This window comes from Nicotiana sylvestris, chromosome 9 (genome assembly GCF_000393655.2).
Source record: "Nicotiana sylvestris chromosome 9, ASM39365v2, whole genome shotgun sequence".
NCBI lineage: Eukaryota > Viridiplantae > Streptophyta > Magnoliopsida > Solanales > Solanaceae > Nicotiana > Nicotiana sylvestris.
Window position 1 is genome coordinate 75265795 of NC_091065.1, and position 18846 is coordinate 75284640.

Genomic DNA, 18846 nt, shown 5'->3' on the forward strand with positions numbered 1-18846 from the left:
TTCACCAAATTTCTTTAGCAAAATAGATTCGATCTCATATGACCAAATCATTTTCCTTCACAGCTATAGTGTAAGTTGTAATGTGTTCATGTGGATCCGATGTTCTATCATATTTTGATATATCTGGCATCTTCAACATCTTCTAATCAACTTTGGAGCCGTACTGTATTTGAATGGAAACTGCATATACTTCTTTGAATCTGACCCCTTTAAGATCGGAGGTGCTCCCAGAATCTGATCTGTCCGAGCATGAAATTCTTCATCATTCTGATCCATTCGAGCATTTATTTCCCTCATACACCTCATGAGTTCATCTAGGGCTGCTTATCGGGCAGATCAGGTGGTTATTTACGTTTAACGGTTCAATTTATAGGTTATCGTCTTGTAAATGTATTAATCTGCTAGCCACCCATTAAGTTATCGAGCAGATTGGTATCAATTTTGCTATTATCGGATGGTTTTCAGGCGGTTTATCGGCATAATTAAATAGACTATGAGTACAACTATTTGTTTAACTGATATTCCTATTTGCAAAGACACTTATAATCGCTGTAACACAAATTTCTATTTTTTTGTAGCTAAAATAAACTTAAGGTTGGATAGACAGACAATGATACCACAACAGGATATTTAATAAAATCTAAAACTATGAAAATAAAAATTTAGAAATAAAATCTAGAATAATTGGAGACATCCAAAATACAATTGTTGCAGCTAACATTGCTTCAATTTGCGAATAAAGGGTATTATATTAAGCAAAAAACTTTTCATTTGTTATTAAACTGAATCATTAGATACACATCGTAATTATGGGACCATAGCAACATCAATCTTAGAATTCCGAGATCGTATGAGAGAGTTATACCCATTTCCAAGTCGAGAAAGATTGTTGGTTTCTGGTGCGAACTTTTATTCTTCGTGAATGCGAGAGAGGTTCCGCGAACGCGAAGAAGAATTTTTGGGTTGACCGGTCAAAGCGAAAAATTTCTCTTCGCTAATGCCTTGTCTCCAGCGAAAGTGATGAACAAAAATCATCTGGACAGTGTTTTAAACCAAGTATTTTAGTGTTTTGAGCATATCTTGAGTTCTAGAGCTTGTTTGAGGTGATTTTTGCGGCGTTGTTCTCGTCTCAACAATGGGGTAATATCTGACCTTTATTTTGATATTTTTCCATGATTATTTTTGTTGATTATTATTTTTATCCGTGTTTAGATTGTAGAAATTGGGGATTTGAGCCCCAAAGTTGAGAATGGTTAATCCTTGATTTGTGGGTCAATTTGTGATGAAATTGGATATTTTTCTGGATATATACTATATAAGTTAAGAGTAATAATTATTTTTGATAATTTTTGGAATCCGGACACATGAGCCTAGACATTGACCTTGTTGACTTTTCGAGCAGAGTTGGGAATTGTTACAAATTGTTAAATTATGAGTATTGGAGTACATTTTGATTGGTTTTCACGTTTAATTTTGTATCGTTTGGCATCGGTTTGAGGAGGTAGAGAGGCGTTGGAGCCGGTTATCAAATTTTGGAGCAAGGTAAGTCTCCTGTCTAACCTTGTAATGGGAATTTATCTCGCAGGTATTACATTTATTATGTTCTTTATGTTTTGGGAGATACACACATATGAAATGACGAGTGTCTGTGCATATGCTAGAATTCCTAATTATGTCTCGGTAGACTTAGACTCACGTCATACTTTAATTGTACTATTTGAGTTATTCTTGCCTGTTTAAATGCTTTAGTTCACATTTAGCCTAAGACTAGACTCGCGTAGAGTATCAGACTTGCTATTTAGATATTTGACGAGCTACTTGATTAGCCGTGGAAATTGTACTTTCCTTTACGGATATCTTTCGCGTTGAGCGTATCCGTATGATAGTTTTTTTTGAAATTTACAACTCACACATATATTCGTGAGTGGGGTCAGTGACCCATTAAAGTTTCATATGATGTATTATGACTTGTGTGAATCAACGATTTGGTTTTCAGGTGTTTCAGAATTGATTTGGAAGAATGATTTTCAACTAGGAAGCTTTAAGTTGGAAGAGTTGACCAAATTTGACTTTTGTGTATTTCACCCCGAAATAGAGGTATGATGGTTCTATTAGGTCAGGATGATATTTTAGAGTCGGGTGTATGCCCGAAACTGCATTTGGACGTTTCTAGCAGGTTTCACCACTAATTGTTGAAATTTGGCAATTTGAATGTTTAGAAAGTTCATAAGTTTGACCGAGTGTTCAGTTTGATGATATTAGCTTCAGATTGTGGTTCTGGGAATTAGAATAGCTTCGTTATGTCATTTGGGACTTATATGCAAAATTCGAGGTCATTCCGGGTTGATTTGATATGGTTCAACTCGAGTTGTGGAAGTTAAAAGTTCAAAAATTTATTTAGTTTGATTCGAGGTGCGATTTGTAATATGTGATGCTGTCATGTGTAATTTGAGTCCTCGAGTAGGTTCGTGTTATGTTTTGAGACTTGTTGGTATTTTCGAACGGGGTCCCGACGGGCTAGGGTGAGATGCGAACGCGTTTCAGATCATTTTTTACATGTGTGATGACTGGTCTTTGCAGGAGCTGGTGTGGTCGCACCTATAGGGTAACAGGCACAGGTGCAGTGGCCAAATATGCGGTCACATAGGTGCTGAAGCGATGCAAGGCCGGATGAGGAAAGACCATAGAAGCGAAAAGCTGGGTGCATCTGCGCGTCCGTAAGAGCGGGAATTTGATCATAGAAGCGGATGGCAACTTGGTTAGGATCTTGAGTAGAAGCGGGCTTTAGCCTCACACCTGCGATTTCACAGAAGCAAAACAGTGTCCGCAGGTGCGAGAGGTCGGCTGGTTAGGGGAGTCCGCAGAAGCGGCTATTATTATCGCAGATGCGAAGGTGCTTGGGCAGAAGCTATATTATCGAGGGCTTGGTTATTTTATTCACATTTTGAGTTTCGGAGCTCGAATTTGGGCGATATTAGAGGCGATTTTCACCACATTGATTGGGGTAAGTATTTTCTACTCAATTTTGATTATATTTCATGAATTTGTCTTCGATGTTGACATTTGGATTATGAATTTTAAAGAGAAATTAGGGATTTCTGCCTAAACTTTCCTAAAGTTAATTTTTGAGTTTTGAACATCGATTCAGAGTCGGATTTGAGTGAAATTACTATAATTGGACTCATAATTGAATAGGTTGTCGGATTTTATGAGTTTATCGTGTTCTGGGGTGCGGGCCTAGATTTAACTTTTTGGTTGACTTTGCGTAAACGAGTAAAGATTCGACCTTTATTATTTGGGATTGTTTCCTTAGGCATTATTTGACATTTTTAGTTGTTTTTGGCTAGTTTCGAGCTGCTCGAAGGTTGATATGCGCGGGATGGCATTTCTAGAGTATTGTTTGGCTTGCTCGGTATTGTTTTGGATTGTTTGAGGTAAATATCCTATCTAAACTTGGTTGAGGTACTAGTTGCCTAAATTATTTGTTATATCTACGTGCTATGGGTGCGCACATGTGTGGGGTTTGAGCCATGTGCTAACACCGGGTGTATTTATCCATGCTCGGGTTGTGCTTAGGCTATGATAAGCCTAGAATTAACTGTTAAGCTTTAAGCTATGATGTTTCTCATATTTTTAATATTGTGTGAACTATTTGAGCCATGTTTGAGGCTACATAGAGGTTTAATCCCTGAATGAATTTGATAAATGCTATTATGTGACGAAAATTGCTGATTTGAGCTATGATAGCACACTTTGCACATGCCTACACTTTAGCATGTCATTTATACCAGTCCAGGAGTACAAGCTTTGTTATTCATTCATCACATACATATATTCTTGTTTATTTTATTTTGTATAATATGATTGGACATGATGCCTGTGACCACGCCAGACAGATTGTGTTGTTATGCATGTGACCACGCTGGGCGGATTGTGTTGTTACGCATGTGACCAAACCGGGCGGATTGTGTTATTATACCTATGACCACGCTGGGTAGATTGTGTTGTTACGCATGTGACCACACCGGGCGGATTGTGTTGTTATGCCCCTGGTCACGCCAGGTGGATTGTGATGATATTCCTGTTACCATGCCGGGTGGATTATGATATTGAGCCAGTGACCACGCCAGGCTGGTGATAAGTGTGGATTTCAACCACTCATTAGTACATTCTTGCTTTCGTTTTAGTTCGAAAGTATTAATTTATATTCCCAAAACTAATGAAATTGTGCAAATTGCAGGAATATTGGAGAATTGGACTTAAATGATGAAATCTAACTAAAAAAGGGGTGTTCCAGCTCATAAGGAAAGAAGGAGTGCAGCAAGCCAAAAGTGCAGTCCGCAGAAGAAAGCATGGACCACATAATTCTCTATGCGGCCGCAAAACTGATGTTGATGCTAGATGATAATTGAAGTAAAGTAAGGACCATACACAATTTGGGCGGTTGGAAAACATGGTCATACTGACAAGAATTCAAAAAGTTCAGAGAATTTGCAAAAGAAACAAGTATGAAGCCTTGCCAAGAGTGCAGCCGCAGAAGAAAAAATGCAATTGCAAAAGCTGAAGTGCGGCCAAAGACCAAATTGTGAGGCCGCTAAAGTCTCCAACCTGCAGAGCCAAGTGAATGGCGGATGCATATGGAATTGTGCGGCCGCCAATCCTCCCGAAGGGCATATTTGTCAGCAAATTTTGGGCCACTATAAATAGACGAGAATCATATTTTTAGGTCATGTTTGGTAGTTTTTTGAGTTGTAGCTATTGTAGTTTACCACTTTTGGAAATTGTGGCCAATTTGGGTTAAAAACAAATTAGTTTATCATTTTAATTTGCTATTATGACTTTAATTAATGTTTCTTCATTATTTTCTTCTATTTTCCTTATGAGTAGCTAGATATTTTCTAGTGTTGTGACCCAACCCTAGCGTGTAAACCATATGGGTAATTAATCTAATGCTTGTTTATAATTGGTTGTTTGTTATTTAGCTTTGTTCATGCTTTAATTTTAGAATTAATGATTGCAAACATTGATTCATGCCTTTTTGACTTGGCTTTACTTCAGAAATATGGACCTAGCCTAGGTAAACTTGGCTAACAAGAAATTGGGATAATTAAGGTTTTGAATAGCCTAATTAAAGGGTTTGAACTAGAGATAAGGGAGACCCGACTTGAGCTCATATCAACTATTTGGCTTGATACCCATTTGGTCTTGAGAAAGGCAAATTGGCCAAAATCACTCTATGACCGAGATGTATTGAGTGGGTAGCTTAGAGTTGAGAGCTATAATACACCCCGATCACTAAAACAAGTGTTAACATAATTAACCCATTAGGCTAACACTTAGGCGAATGTTACATCCCTAGGCCTTTCACTAATTTGAAAACAACCAAAAACAATCTCTAGTTTCATTTCTCTAGTTGATCACTGTTAGTATAGATTGAAGACTTTATTAGGAAAACAATCTTGTTTGGAAGCATATTATCTATTTCTTCTACACTTATCAAGTGTACACTCTAACACCCACATTTAGCTCCCTGAGGAAACTTCATGACTACGCCTTATACGGAAGCGTGTGACAATATAGATGAGATGGCGGAGACATCATCAGCTTTGCAATCCCGGGCAAATATCCCACAGGGAGATCCGAATATGATCCACCTCCACAAAAAGTTGCAAGACCATAGGTAAGTCATTGCCTAATTGACCACAACCATGACTCAACTAGCAAGGGCCCAACTCAATCAAGTGCAAGCTCCTAAGCAAATTCATGCTATGGAGGGAGTTAATGTTTTAGTGAACAAGAATAGGACCAAGGGTCCACAAATTCAAAATCAAGTGGAGAACTACGTATAAGATGATGGCGGTTTTGATTAAGATGATTCTTACAATGAGCAAGAGGAGGAAGTGCCATATATGAATAATTTTCAAGGGCAAAGAAATAACTTCCAAGTCCCAAATCAACAACAACGGGGACCATAAAATAACCATGGAAATTGGAGTTCTAACAATCAAGGGAATTTGCATAATAACAACAATCAAGGAAATTGGAGTGGAAACAACCAAGAAAATAGGGGAGGCAACAATCAATGTGGTTGGGAAAACAATCAAGGAAATCGGGGCTCGATTTTCAAAGGCCCTCGATGTACCAACAACCGAGCAATCCACCTTCTTATACTTCCCATGGTTCAAGTTCTTCAAATAATGAGATGGGACGTATTGAGAATATGTTCAAAAAAATGATGGAAAAGAATGCCAATTTGGTTGCCTCACACAACACATAAATCCGCAATCTAGAAGTTCAAATGGGACAAATCTCTCAAGCTCTAAACTCTCTTTCTAAGGGTGCACTACCAAGTGACACAGTGGTGAACCCAAAGGTTGGTAACAATGCAGATCATGCTATGGCGGTTATCACAAGAAGTGGAAGAGGCGGGAATGAACCCACCTCAAGTGAAAGGTGACTTGTCGATGATGACCAAGTGATGCAAGAAGAAGAGATCCCAAACAATGTTGTTCAAGTAAATGAGGAAGTTCAGATTGATATTGATGATAGTGTGGAAGAGACACAAGAGTAAGTGAACCCGTCTAGGGAACACATCATTGACATACCGGAACTGGTAGTGCAAAAGGCAAAGACACCATTGCCTAAGCCTCCACCTCCATACCCTCAAAGACTTGCCAAGCAAAATGGTGAGAATCAATTTAAAAAGTTCATTCAAATGATGAAGAATCTTTCAATCAATGTGCCATTAGTATAAGGTTTAGAACAAATGCCCGGTTATCCAATGTTTATGAAAGATCTTGTGACAAAGAATCGGTCGATGAATTTTGAGACTATCAAAGTCGCTCACCAAGTGAGTTCAATTGTTCATTCAATGGTTCCTAAGTTGGAGGATCCCAGTGCCTTCAGGATTTCTTGTACAATTGGGAGTGCCGAGTTTGCTAAAGCTCTTTGTGATCTTAGGGCAAGTTTAAATTTGATGCCATATTCAGTTTTCAAGATTTTGGGAATTGGGAAACCAAGACCCACTTCTATGAGGTTGCAAATAGCCGATCGTACCATGAAGAGGCCGTTGGTGTGATTGAAGATGTCTTGGTCCGGGTTGATAAATTTATTCTTCCAGCGAACTTTGTCATTCTTGATTGTGAAGTCTATTATGAAGTACCGATCATTCTTGGGAGACCTTTCCTTACTATGGGAAATGCTCTTTGTGGTGTAGTAGCCGGAGAACTCACTTTTTAGGTTGGTGATGAAAAAGTGATATTCCATGTGTATAAGTCTATGCGGCAACCATATAGCAATGAGATGTGTTCTTTTGTGGACTTAGTGATCGATGTTATTGTGGATGATACAAGTGGTACTATCAATGTCAGTGATATGTTGGAGGCCGTTTTGTTCAATTTTGATGACGTTGAGATGGATTGTTTCATGGAATGCGTGAACTCTTTGCAAGAAATGGGGTCATACAACTATGCATCCGGAAATTATCCTTGGATATTGAAAATAGGAGGACTCCTCCTACAAAGCTTTTTATTGAAGAGCCACCTACTTTGGAGTTGAATCCATTACCTCCACACATTCAGTATGAATTTTCTAGGCCCTTGTTCTACGTTACTGGTTATTCTTCCCTCTTGTTTGACTAACGTGCAGGTTGATTCCATATTGGCGGTGTTACAAAAGAGGAATAAGGCTATTGGGTGGACCTTGGCGGATATTCGGGGTATAAACCCCGCCTTTTGCATGCATAAGATCAAGTTGGAGGATGGTGATAAACCGTCCATTGAACATCAAAAAAGAATGAATGAGGCTATGCAAGAAGTTGTCAAGAAGGAGATTATCACGTGGTTGGATGGTGGGGTTGTCTACCCTATCTCCGATGGTTCATGGACCTCTCCGGTTCAATGTGGCCCAAAGAAGGGGGCATGACAGTGTTTACCAATGATAAGAATGAATTGATTCCTACAAGAACGGTGACCGATTGGAGGGTTTGTATGGATTATATCAAGCTCAACAAAGTTACAAGGAAGGATCACCTCCCACTTCCTTTCTTAGATCAAATGCTCAATAGATTGGCCGGTTGTGCTTTTTATTGCTTTCTTGATGGGTACTCAGGCTACAACCAAATTCTCATTGCTCCGGATGATTAAAAGCAAACAACCTTTACATGTCCCTATGGTACTTTTTCTTTCAAGAGGATGCCATTTGGTTTGTACAATGCACCAACGACTTTTCAACGGTGTATGATGGCTATTTTCACGTACATGGTGGAAGACTACCTTGAAGTTTTCATGAATTACTTCTCATTGGCTGTGGATTCTTTTGATGATTATCTTGAAAATTTGGACAAAGTGTTGGCTATATGTGAAGAAACCAACTTGGTACTCAATTGGGAGAAATGCTATTACATGGTTGAGGAAGGTATTGTCCTTGGCCATAAAATCTCAAGGAATGCAATTGAAGTTGACAAGGCGAAGATTGAGATGATTTCTAAGCTTCCACCCCCAACTTTAGTGAAGGGTGTGCGAAGTTTCCTAGGCCATGCAGGTTTTTATCAGCGCTTTATCACAGATTTCTCTAAAGTAGTGAACCCATTGTGTAAGCTCCTTGAAAAGGATGCCAAGTTCAATTTCAATATTGATTGCAAGAGGGATTTTGAATTATTGAAGCTCAAGTTGACAACTACTCCTATCATTACCGCTCCAAATTAGAGTATGCCTTTTGGACTCATGTGTGATGCAAGTGACGTTGTAGTTGGGGCTCTTTTAGGGCAATGTATCACCAAAATTTTCCATCTGGTCTACTATGCTAATAAGACCATAAACAGTGCCCAAGTCAAATATACTGCTATACCCCATATTTTCGTACGTGGAAGTACGTCATAAGTAAATTGATATAAGCTCGGAAATAAGATGTTATATTCCGCATTTTCGTACGTTAAAGCTTCATCATAAGTTAATCGTACGTAAGTTCGGGAATGAAATTATTTTGGCATTATAAGTATTATGCTATTTCAAACAAGTGATAAGTAAATTCGTGAAGGTGCGTTTCATCGAAGTTTGACATTTTGAGATAAAATACGGTCCAAGGTATAATACCCAATATTTATAGATTACTGCCATACAAGGTACCACATGACACAATGTTAGTGCGCGATAAATGTCCGCCAATATTTGTGGAGCAAGTGCATGATCTTCTTTGGCAGTGAGAATTTGCGCAATTCTGGCCATGCAGATATCTATTGTCCCTTCTGCATTCGGGAAGACCATAATTCCCAAAAATGCCACTATGAAAGCAAAGAAACGATGAATTTTCTAGGTGCTCTTATTTTGTTTGTTCTTTAACCCCTTTTCGTGCGTTTCAAACCCAACTAAGTGCCCAAACTTGGAATATAAGAAGTAAAAAGAACAACATCCTTTGTTTACATTGATCTTCTTCATTTGCTTAATGATATTTAGGAGATCAAAGAATTTGTGCACAGAGGGAGGCCTTGGGAATATAAGTTGTTGATTTCTCAAGTCCCGACCAAAACCAATATATCTGGCTATTTCCTCCAAAGTAGGAGTATGCTCAAAATCCGAGAAGCAGAAAACGTTTTGGACATGATCCCAAAAAGTTACCAAGCCCTTAATTAGATTATCCCATGATTTGACTTCCATAATGTTTGTAAGAGCACCCAATTGCTTTTTTAACCCAATCTTGACCATCTTCATCTAAATCATACCACCACATTTGAAGCTGCAACAGAGCATGTTCTACGACCATTAGTGACGGGTTCTGAACAGTGTTCCTCTGTACCTATTGATGGTTAAAGTTAGGGTTGACTTTGGTGGACTCTTTTGCAAAACAAGTTCTCAATTTTCTAAGAGAAAAAAATCAAAGGATAGTGGCCACTTATGCAATATTAGCAAAAGGTGGCTATTTTTGCAAATATGTCCCCTTCACAATTTCAAATAAATTATGAGTTCGGGGAAGGGAACTTTATGGAAAAGTGAGGTCTCACTAACAGACATGTTCGTTCTTTACGAAAATAGCCATTCGACAATTGGAAGATGTCCTACGGCTATTCCAGCAAAAACGGCTTAAGACATAACTGGAGTTGGGTCAGCTTACTCTTTTGACCAAAGCACTAGAACACACTTTATTTTATTTGGTTATTTTTGCAAAAATGAGGCCGAACCTTATGTAGGTTGCCCACGTATCTCACATCCAGTGAGAATCAGACCTGTATAGTTCGGTCAGTTTGACATAATAGGGGAAAACATGTTATTGACTTATTTTGAAATGTCTCTTTTTTCTTTTCTTTGTTTTTTTTTCAATTTTCATCACTTTTTTTGAAAAATTTCCGCAGAATTTTGGGACATTTTTAAATACCGGGGTTTTCAGAACCGGGCTTAGTTTCTCTCCTACATCACTGTTGGTTCTTCTCTTAATTTTCTTTTCCTAGCCGATCAACATGCAAGCCGAAAAAGATAAATGTATAAATAGCACGTAAGATGCATTAGGATAATCTTTTATTTTGGGTACACCTGTCCTAGATGGACCCAACCCCTGTGTTGAGTACCCAAAGTCAAATGCACGTGATGCAAATAAATGTTCCTACTAGGGATCCGACATGAGTCTATGTTATTCTAGGTTTAAACCTGGGGTTGTGTTCTAGACCTGGCTTACCCTAATGGATAGCTTGAGCCGAGGTGGGGGCAATGTACCGGGAGCACACAAGTTTTTCCAATTAGAGTGACAATAATCAAAATGAGATTACTTATTTAATTCAGAGTCGCCACTGATTTCCCAAGTCACCGATTTATTTTAAATCCCAAATCGAGGAAATTTGACTCTGTTTAAAGTTTCTAAAACTAGAAGACCGAGTAAGAAATTCTATTAGCATGGAAGAAAGGGTTAGGCAATCCCGGATTCCGTGGTTTTAGCACGGTTGCTTTAATCATACCTGGCTTGATTAAATAATTATATTACTTATTTTTAGAACCTATGTATGTTTGACCTTCTTACCACTTTCGTTTATGGATTTAATCTTTGAAACGGATTACATGTGTGTAAATCTGCTTTATCCGGAGCGGTAAAATCATGTCATGCGAACATGTACACGATTAGTCACGCTTTATTAATTTGAGATTGTTTGGCCAAAGTTGCGTGTATGCATACTTTAATTTATTTTTGGGAATCATAACTATGTCATGCGTACGTGTACACAATCACAATAGTAGATTAAAAGTTCGCCTAAAGCATTGCTATGAAACTTCATTTTAATAATCGTAATCGTATCACGCGAACGTGTACATAATCACGATAACAAATTAGATGCATGCTTTAAAGCATTCTACAATGTTCAAGAACTAATTCATCAAATTCAGAATTATTGGATGAGGTCTTAAATTAAAGGACTGTTCTGTGGCATGTATGTTTAAAGAAGCAACTGGATGCCTATCTTTAGTGAAAGAATAGATTCAATACTCATATGAAAATTATGTTACTAACTAAATACAAGAATGATATCGTACTTTGGGTAATAATTTGAATTAGTACATGATTTTAAATAATATGACTGGTTCCAAAAATTATCACATAATTTTCTATATTAATTAACTGCCTTATCAAGGGTTAATACAACGTCATGACTCGTATGAACTAGGTAGTACTCCAGACCTTCAATAGATCTGGTAATTACAATTGGGCTAAACTTGGAGCCCAAATTGTCACGTTTCAATGTCATTCCTTTTCCAGGAGCCTATAAGATCTGGGCATCAGAAATGATCCAACAACCTCAACAAATGAATAATTGCAAACATATTAATCGACACTCAATTAGATGCAAAGACAAAGAAGAGCAGTTTTAAAACATACATTTGTTTTCAATGAATGTAACTCTCACCAAATTCAGTACATGAACAATGAACTACTTAGCATTTGATATCGAACAACGAACTAACCCCTGACTAAAACAACATACTTATCATCTTTTCCATAATTTAAATAAGACCTAAAAAGAAATAAAGAAGTCAGAAAAAAGAATTGAATGACTTAAAAGAACATTGAATTGAAGTTCAACATGAGTGATTCCATTAACTTCACAACACACGTATATCTCCCACACAAGCATGTTCACATTCCATTTTCCATCAAAGGTTCAAAGGAAGTACCTGGATACAACAAGTGAACAGAAGAAGAAAATATATCTCTAAAATCAGCAAGTAACAACAACAAATAGCAGGAGCAACATCTAGAAATCACTAAACAACAACAACAACAAATAACAGTGGAGTACAACACACAATAGCCTTGATCTTCAAACCAAAAATCCAATTGTAAACCCAAGACCAATGAAGTTCTCATGCAAAGTCATTGCTAAATGAGAAGGAAGCTCACAATTTTCAGAAAAGAAATTGATGTCTGAAATCTATCTCAAAATCAATCTCAAAAGATGAAGGAAAGAAATCTGAATTTCAGAGATTTTTTAGGTGTGAAATCCGCTTATGAGAATGAAAGATGGGGTCCCTTTTATAGAAAATCAAGCATGTGCTCTATGAAGGAAATAGATAGGAATGAATAAAGAATCTGCCAGCTCCCTAAAAATTAGGGAATTGGCATCTTTTGCAACTGAAATAGACAGCTGTCTAATTCCAAAATTTCTTCCTATTCTTTTACCCTCTTAACTTCTCAAAATGACACCTTTTAACCCAAGATCTGACCTAATTTCTAGTTTTTAATTGCATTTTAATCCATCACCCTATATCAAGAACGTTCTCAATTAGTTACAGATAATATTCTCTCAGATTTAATTCCTATAATGCCCTGCAAGATCCCTATATTTACCCCAAACATTCAAGACTTAGGCCAATTGACCAACAAGCTTAGGCCCAAACTAAATGGGCTTTCTACTGTCAAACCCGGCAACCCACTAAGTCCCAAAATCAAAGTAGCTCAGAAGGTCAAATAAGAGAAAACAACTGATTTTGAACAATTAAGACTAATAACTGTGAGAATGAAAATGCAATGAGATTGGGGTATGACTGAAATTAACTAAAATGAGTTATGAAATTAAACTTGTTAATTAGCAAAACTTATTTATTAAGCTTAAACAAAATAGAGTCAAGCTAACTTTAAATCCAAACAAAATTACTGCATTAACTAAAAATGATTCAATTATATTAAACACATGCAATTAAACTAAACAATCAAAATCAATTAACAAAACAAATCAAAAACTAAATCCTAACTAATGATTTCAAAACAAAAAAGAAAACAAAGGAACAAGAGAGGAGGGTATACTAATTTTTGACCAGAAATGTGACGATGAATGAAGCGAATCGACAAATGATGGAATTGATGAACTCTGTCCACCAACGATGAATAGAATGGACTCTGGCAACTGCGAAATGAGCCGAAAATGACACTAATCGATTGTTCTTACTGAGAACAATCGATTGGCATAAATTTTGGCTTAAATCGAGCCTTGAAACCATTAAAAATCAGAAGGAGGAACGAATTAGTTTTTTTTTTTGGAATTTCAGATTTAAAATTGGAGGTATTTGGTGGGGATTTGGGGAAAATTGATGCTAGATTCATGATGAGGATGAGGTGAGGAGTGTGTGGGTGTAAATTTGGGCAAATTTGGGGTATCACCACCACCGTAGACAATTTTCGGTAGGCGGTGGGCAACGAACTAAGGCTGAGGGTGAGAGAGGGAGATGAAAGGGATTTGGGAATGGGTTTCTAGGGTTTGTGGGAATTAGTGGTGTTTAGGGCGATGGTTTAGGGTGGCGCCGTCGGTGAGAGATTTGGGGAATTGGGGTTGCTAGGGTTTGGAGAAGGGGTGAGGAAGATGAAAAGTGAGGGGTCTCTAGGGTTTGGGGGTTGGGTTCGGACAGATTTAAGGGCTTTGGGGATCAGTTACGAGCCTTTGGATGAGATAGGTTGAACGGCTGAGATCAATTGTGACCAAAATGGGATCATTTTGGTCATTTGGGGATTGGACCAGGTAGGTAAGCTAGGCTGGGGCGAATTGGGAAAACCTAGACCATGGAAACCAAGCCAAACGTTTTGAGACAGCCCACTTTCTTTCTTTGTTTTTTTTCTTCTTTTTCTTGATTTTTAAATCCTATAGAATTAATTAAAAACCTAAACTAAGTCCTAAATAAAATCTAATATGTAGAATTAAAATAAGTATCTATTTCTAACATTAATATAATTAATTAACTAAAAACTAATGAAAGAAAAATATTAATTTTAAAATTATAAGCTAAATATGTAAAAATGGCCAATTGTTTTTGGTTTTTTTGTTTAATAATGTAGTTAGCTCATGTATTTAAATTCTAAATGCAATTAAGACCTAAAATGCTATGCAATGGATATTTTGGATATTTCTATGATTAAAAAATGTTAAATATACAACTAAATGCTAACAACAATTAACAAGAAATTCCTAAAAATTCTATAAAAATTTAAATAATTAGAAAAATCTATTTTTGTGAATTTATAGGAGTGTTTTCAGTCGGGTAAAAATCATGTGCTCACAGTCGACATCATGAGAATTTCATATTTTATTCTGGCGATAATAGAATGGACGACAGAAGAATAACCTTTAAAGGTCATCAAGGAAGACGCTTCCCTAAAGCAAGCAATGTGAACAAAGTAAGCTTAAGGGACTGTATGTGCTAGTTATACTAAGTATCACGCTCGCGAGTAAGGAATTTTACTGTCCTTGGTACAGAAGGATTTCCACAAGGCGGGTAAGGGTCATCAATAATGTGAAAAAACGCCAAAGATGAAGAAGTAAAACATCTATACGTAGATCATCATAGCACTAAATCTTAGAATTCCCCTAAAGTGGGGAATATGGAGTGATCTGCCATTAAGTGAGAGTTAAGTGGTTCTAGTAGCTATGGAATGGTAAAGGAAGAATGCAATAAAAATAAGAAAAGAATTAGATTTCACTTATTCAAATTCTATAGATGTGCTATGATCTAGAACATTATGCAAACACGATGTCAAGAAAAGGCAGTAAAGGTTCCTGCCCGATATGTTATTGATAGATAAGGAGCCAATGCGAGACGTAAGTTAAGACAAAAGGAATAACCCAAGAAAGATTACGCGGAATATTGATATGAGAATGGGCAAACGAGTAGTTAGTAGTTGATTCAGGAAGCGCCTAGTTATGGCTAGAAAAGAGGATAGAGACAAATCAACAGATCGTGTAAGATAAACATAGTAAAACCTAATATAGTGAATTCAGCCTTGCAATTATGACATCGTGATCCTTGAGAAATATTCAAATAGGAGTTGAGATAGTTAAAGGTACCGCATGAGTGTTACAGAAATAAAAGAGAGTGCCACTGGGAAGACAGTCAAAATATCAGTTCAGAAGCAACCCTACGAGCACAAGGGCATGGAGGTAAGTAAGTAAGGATAATTACAAGTAAGAAAGAACATCAAAAATTATGTCGGGTAAACAATGTAATAAGATCGCAACTTTTCAATATCAGAGGGTCCTCCTAGATGAGTAAATAAGGAAGAAGGCTTCAACCTAAATATAGTAATTTGAAGGAGAAATGGTCATGTAAAAACAGTCTCACTACAAAATTATATGCACTCCAAAAGAAAGTGACACCTGCCGTGGCTAATGAATGGGAAGTAAAATCAAAAGTAGGATTCGAGACCATATGAGTTGTACAAAAATTACGGCATGCGTGAGAACTAAGATAAGCTAAGTATGCACGCAACAAGGGGGCAAAAAGACTAGGAAAAGTAATTGCTTACATTTGAAGTAGCTGAGATGGAACGAAAGGAATTATTTGATCAATGATCCAGAGTTAGTTACATTATGAACGCACTTAAAAGTTCGGAGTATTACCCATGCATCATATATATTGACAATCATACAGCTGTAGAAGACTCTGATAAAAGTAAAAGAAAGAATTGAGTCCAGGTTATAGACAAATGATTGAATTGTTAGAAGATTGTATCATAGATATTCCATAGCGCCCATGAAAGGCTAAAGTAATAACTAATATCATGAGCCGCAAATCGAAAGATTCCTTAAGCCTATATAAAGGCTGATCAGAAGGAAGAGGAAACTAAAGAATTACATCAACCAAGTAAATTAGGAGTCTGATTATTGGACCCAAAAAATTATAGAAATCGTGATTGAGAACATTGTAGGATCACCCTTAATATCAGAGGTACAAGAGATATAATACAACAACCATATTCTATAACGGCTCTACGATAAAGCCAGTTAGAAAAGTACTAACCTCATAAGAAGTCAGTATGAAGCTCCCACCGGATTCTGTATGCACCAGAGATGCAAATATTATAATAGAGCTTCAAGTTGTGGATGTGAATTGTACCTATGTGGAAGGGAGGTCATGAAAGAGATAGAAGATGTGATGCGAGATATTAATGTAAGTAAGGTAAATGTGAACAACGTACAAGATACTCAAATATAGAAGGTTGTGAATAGTCCATACTTTAGATAGAAGGCTAGAAGCGCAGGGATTCAGTATCCAGGAATGATAGCGGCGTCGTTAGTGGCATATCTTCCAGCCCACGATTTCTAGGTATCGAGAGGTCTAGTTAAGAGAGTAAAAGAAAAGTTAGAGATGATGTGATGTCTCGATTGATGTTCCAAAATAACACAAGAAAATCTATGGTGCAAGCAAGTTGAAGGAATGTTGCCAGTAGTATTAATAGATATGTGTAGGTCACAAGCTAAAGTATGATAGAGCGACAAGGTTTTAGGAAGACAAAAGTAAGGATAAGAAAGGGCGAGTGAGAAGGTGACGAGAAATGGATAAGTCCTCAGGATTAAGCCCATGAAAACAAGAGAGCTAATGGTTTCTCTAAGATATAGGAAGCTCAGCATAGCTTGAACAAACTCAAAGGAGTCTAAGACTAGTAGAATATAAAAAGTGGAATACTGCCCTGGTAGTAGAATGAGGGTGTAATTGTGATAAATGAAGGATGACATTTGGACCTTCGATTGAGTAATGATTTGAAAAGAAAAAAAGAAGAAAAAAGGGGGATTTCATGAATAGTACAGGATTAAAATACCCACGTAAGGTGAATCACATTGGGATACTATGAAATATGATTATGGAAGAATGGTATCGCCCCCAGGTGGATCAGTCTAATCATTTCAGATGTTTCTTGATAAGATGTGAGCCCTAGCGGCAGTGTTTCATAAGAGGTCAAGTTATCAGTGGTAGATTATAGATCAACATTAAGGTAAATCAATAATAGATGGATAAAAGTTCAACAGTATGAGATGAAATCAGGTTGTCATTCTTAAGATGAACAATAATGAGGAAGCATTAAAGAACTTGGATTTATAAATATACGTTAAGCAACGAGAGTAACCTGGAGTTTGGTAGCAGACCTCAATAATGATAAATCGAAGTAATAGTTATGGTATAGTATGACCTACCTAGATGCAGTAAAGTTATACAGATGGATAACCGGGACTATAAAATAAGATATAGCAATATTCGTAAGTTCGATAAAGTACCGAGAGAAAAATGTCAGTACACCTATATGTTCCCAGAGGGGCAACCTATTATAGTTATGCATATGTTCACAAAGTGAGGCCTAGAGATTGGCTAAAAACTAGAGGAAAAAGGAGAAAAGAATCGCATAGGCTCACTTACAAGGTTAGAGTCGTACAAGCTGCATGATAGAAGGTAGAAACAATTACGACATTGGAAAAATTTGACCACAAGTCATGGTGGGAGAAAGGGGCCTAAAGGTGAGAATGCCCTGGACTTTGAATTTATTCAAAGAACAGTTGCCTAGATGGTAAGGACAGTATTAAAACCAGTCGTAAGAGCTATCCTGTTATGAGAATGATAAATGCATTATTTAACATTCGAGGATGAATGTTCCAAAGGGGGGAATGATGTTATACCCCATGTTTTCGTACGTGGAAGTACGCCATAAGTAAATTGATATATTCCCGGAAATGAGATGTTACATTCTGTATTTTCGTACGTTAAAGTTTCGTCGTAAGTTAATCGACGTAAGTTCGAGAATGAGATTATTTTGGAATTATAAGTATTACACTATTTCAAACAAGTGATAAGTAAATTCGTGAAGGTGAGTTTCGTCGAAGTTTGATATTTTGAGATAAAATATGTTCCAAGCTACAATACCCAATATTTATGGATTAGTGCCATACAAGGTACCACATGACCATGTTAGTAAGGTACATAAAGTGTGTTAAAAATGAGTAATATTTTAAGTAATTTGAGATAATTCTTAATTATGTGAATAATTGGGTAATTATTGATTGAAATGGGAGATTAGCTAATTAATCAATATTTTTAGATAAGCCTAATAGACATTAACATGGCAGCCAAAGACCTTAGATAAACATGACTCTTAAATTCACATAAAAGGGGGTAAAATTTGGAGAAGTCTTTGGTCAACTAAGCCTCAAGGTGGAGCCCACCAACCAACACTTTTAAAGGAATGTCCTTAACTTATTAAGGTTGGATATTAAGCTTTAAGTGACGGATGGAACTCCTAAAATTTATTTGAAAGATTCTTTTAAGAAGCCCTCTCTAAATTCACAAAGTGAAAAGGCTTATGACTGTGAGATTACAACAAAAATGCGGATGAAGCTACAACAAAAATCCATATGAGATTACGTTATATAATAGCAATGTGACTTAATATTCTAAGGGAGTACAATACAATCTTTCTCAAGAATAGCATACATAATTTTTCCTACTTCGATCAGCCGTTACGTGTCTTTTTCGCAATTGACGTATGTTAGATTGGTTGTTAAGAGAATCGACTCAGGTATATTATGGCTATCCCTTATTTCCTTTTGGAATGATC

At 36.9% G+C, this 18846-nt stretch overlaps 1 protein-coding gene across 1 annotated transcript; it reads left to right on the top strand.

Moving 5' to 3' along the window:
* Positions 1-8258: 8258 nt before the first annotated feature.
* LOC138877781 (uncharacterized mitochondrial protein AtMg00860-like) lies at positions 8259-8705 on the top strand. Its single transcript, XM_070157419.1, has one exon. The coding sequence runs from the start codon at positions 8259-8261 to the stop codon at positions 8703-8705; it is 447 nt and encodes a 148-aa protein (XP_070013520.1).
* The last annotated feature ends 10141 nt before the right edge of the window (positions 8706-18846 follow it).

Coding starts and splice junctions, on each gene's coding strand:
- LOC138877781 (XM_070157419.1), top strand. CDS start 8,259: ATGGTGGAAGACTACCTTGAAGTTTTCATGAATTACTTCTCATTGGCT.